General features: G+C 37.4%; 1 protein-coding gene across 1 annotated transcript; it reads left to right on the forward strand.

Annotated features, from left to right (window-relative positions):
- Positions 1–859: 859 nt before the first annotated feature.
- Positions 860–2854, forward strand: LOC124895041 (putative disease resistance RPP13-like protein 3; the record flags this gene model as incomplete). Its single annotated transcript, XM_047405507.1, is given in 2 exon segments — positions 860–2120; positions 2572–2854. A coding segment is annotated over 1 exon segment (313 nt), but the record flags the coding sequence as incomplete, so codon positions are not given.
- Positions 2855–3017: the final 163 nt, after the last annotated feature.

Consider the following 3017-nt stretch of genomic DNA (forward strand, 5'->3'; position numbering starts at 1 on the left):
CTTTGTTGTTAATCAACAAATGATACAGAATCCATGGCAGAAACAGAGAATTCTTTAATCAAGAAGAAGAAGAAGAACACTCAGATTAAGAGGAAGTAGAAGCTGTGGTTTAGTAAGTCTTGAAAGAGTGTTTTATACTAGTACATGAAGGTAGTTTATATAGCAGTTATAACTAACTTTTGTACTAGTTAGTTAACTAGCTGACTGGACTAATTAACTAACAACAACTGACTCTTTATATGACATCCACAGTCTTTTCTGCAAATCTGTGTATCTCGTTATTTGTAATACCATTGACCTCTTGCAACCTGCAGCTTTCAGGTCATAACCGCAAAGGAAAGAAACGATAATACAGTAGATATGGCTCATGCAAGTGTGGCTTCTCTTATGAGAACAATAGAATCGCTCTTGACATCCAATTCGCCGATGCGATCTCTAATCTGTGATCACAGAGAAGAACTTTGCGCTCTTCGTGAAAAAGTTAGTTCCCTGGAAGTATTTGTCAACAATTTGAGAAAAATAATGTTTTCGGAGAAATGACGGATTTTGAAGTAGGGGTAAAAGAAATTGCACGTGCTGCTGAATACACAATTCAACTGAGACTAACAGGAACTGTACTGAGAGAAAATAAATGCATCATAAGAATCATTGGCTCAATATTTTTCAAAGGAATCTCGAATATATGGACACGCCGAAAGTTTCGTAAAAGCCTTCAACAATTAGCAAAGGACATTGATCATGTCTGGAAAGAGTCAACAAAGATTCAAGATAAAGGCAAACAAGTATCAGAGGAATCATTGGTTCATGATTTTTCAAGTTCAACAAACGATATTCTGAATGTTAAGAGCAATATGGTTGGACGTGTGCTTGGGTTGAGTTACAATCACTTGACAAGCGATCTAAAAGCATGTCTTCTGCATTTTGGCATTTTTCCAGAAGACAGTGAGATTCCTGTGAAGAATTTGATGAGATCATGGATGGCTGAGGGGTTCCTGAAGTTGGAAAATGATTTGGAAGGAGAGGCTGAGAAGTGTTTGCAAGAGCTTGTCGATAGATGTCTCGTCCTCGTCTGCAAGAAAAGTCTAGATGGAACAAAAATTAGATCATGTAAGGTTCATGATCTAATACAGGACATGTGTGTGAGAGAAATTCAAAGGGGAAACGTTTGTTGAAAATTCCAATCTATTTGTATTTCAACTGTTATTCCTTATAAATTACGCAAAGTCTTGGACTTGAGTGATGTGAGGATTGATGTTTTCCCTGTAGAGATACTAAGCCTCATCTGGTTGAGGTACATATCATTGTTCATCGATAGGAAGTTAGACATGCCTCCAGAAATTTGTAGGTTATGGAATCAGCAGACATTCATTGTTCAAGGGACTAGTGGAACTTTTCCCAAGGAAATTTGGGGACTAATGCAATTAAGGCATCTCAAACTGCCCCAATTTTATCTGCCAAATCCCCCAAACGTATCTGCTGACAAAGGGAGTCACATGGGTTTTTCAAACATACAAACTATTTCTTACTTGTATCCACGTTGTTGCACGAAGGAGGTTATAAAGAATTAGGAATCTGTGGATGTGAGACAGACTCTAAGAGTATTTGGGATTCTGGGCTTCCCCACCATCTTGTCCATCTGCAGCAACTTGAAACATTGAGTTTTATACATTGCTTTGAGCTTTTTCCAGAAAGTGCAAAAGCTTTTCCAGCAACGCTCAAGAAGCTGAAGCTGGAAAGAACTTTTCTACGTTGGTCGTACATGGACATCATAGCTGAATTGCCTAACCTTGAGGTGCTGAAGCTGATGGATTATGCTTGTCGTGGAGAAGAATGGCATCCAAATTTTGCGGGATTTACTCTATTGAAGGTTTTGTTAATTGAAAAAAATTATCTCAAGTACTGGAAAGCCACAAATGACAATTTTCCTGTTCTTGAGCGTCTCGTGATTAATTGTTGCTATAAATTGGAAGAGATACCCATTGAGTTTGCAGATATCCACTCACTACAACTGATTGTGTTAGATCAGTGTCCTCCCGCACTTGGGGAATCTGCAGCACGAATTCAACAAGAGCAAGAAGAGCTCGGAAACGACCCCGTGGATGTTCGTATCCCCCGTCCATGTAAGTATGTATTTATCAAGGTTACACTCAGTTTCTCATTTCACAAGTCAAGTCATGCACAAAAGTTATTTAGCTTTGCCCCATATTCTCTCACGAAAATAACTTTGACAAAATTTGGTTAAAACTCTACTTAAAATGTAAGAGAAATTAACAAGAATAACTCTTATATTTGAAGGTAATTCAAAATGGCCCCTTAAATATATTTTTGAGCAATTTTGGTACTTTAGTTTAAGTTTGCTAAGTGTGAGCACATTTGGTCTGATTGTTACTCCATCAATCAATTGTTGTCCACTGTGGACTTGACACATAAGTTAAGAAATAGTAAATGTTAGTTAGGAGATAGCTTTACCATATTAGCTTTTGAATCTAATACATTTGGCCATGAAAACTAAACTTTTTTGGAGTTGTAGTTGATTTTATATTTCTAATTTATTATGTTTCTTTGTTGTAGTGATACCCGAGTAAGAAGGCTTGAGCTCATCCCAAGTATGGTGGGATTCTTCGAGCAGCTTTTGGGAAAAAGAAAACAAGAGCATGCAATCGGTTTCTATTCAATATAATATGGGGAGTTTGATTCGATAATTTATGTTGTGGGAACTGGATGATGATTTCTCCTTCATGGAGCAATTTTTGACTTCTTCAACTAAGTGATATTCGAGAGAAGTAATAGAGTAGCTCGTGTTCTTGAATTGATTTCTGTGATCTATTTATTCAAAAGAACAATTTAACCAAAAGACATAAGTTCCCTCAACATATGATTGACGTTCCAAGGACAGACATTTCGTTTTGGGTGGCACGAGTATGTATAGTTCACTGTCCTGAGAAAATTTGGGGACTAATGCAATTAAGGCATCTCTAACTGGACGAATTTGATTTGCCAAATCGCTCAAGCGCATC

Source organism: Capsicum annuum, unplaced genomic scaffold (genome assembly GCF_002878395.1).
Source record: "Capsicum annuum cultivar UCD-10X-F1 unplaced genomic scaffold, UCD10Xv1.1 ctg794, whole genome shotgun sequence".
NCBI classification, from domain to species: Eukaryota; Viridiplantae; Streptophyta; class Magnoliopsida; order Solanales; family Solanaceae; genus Capsicum; species Capsicum annuum.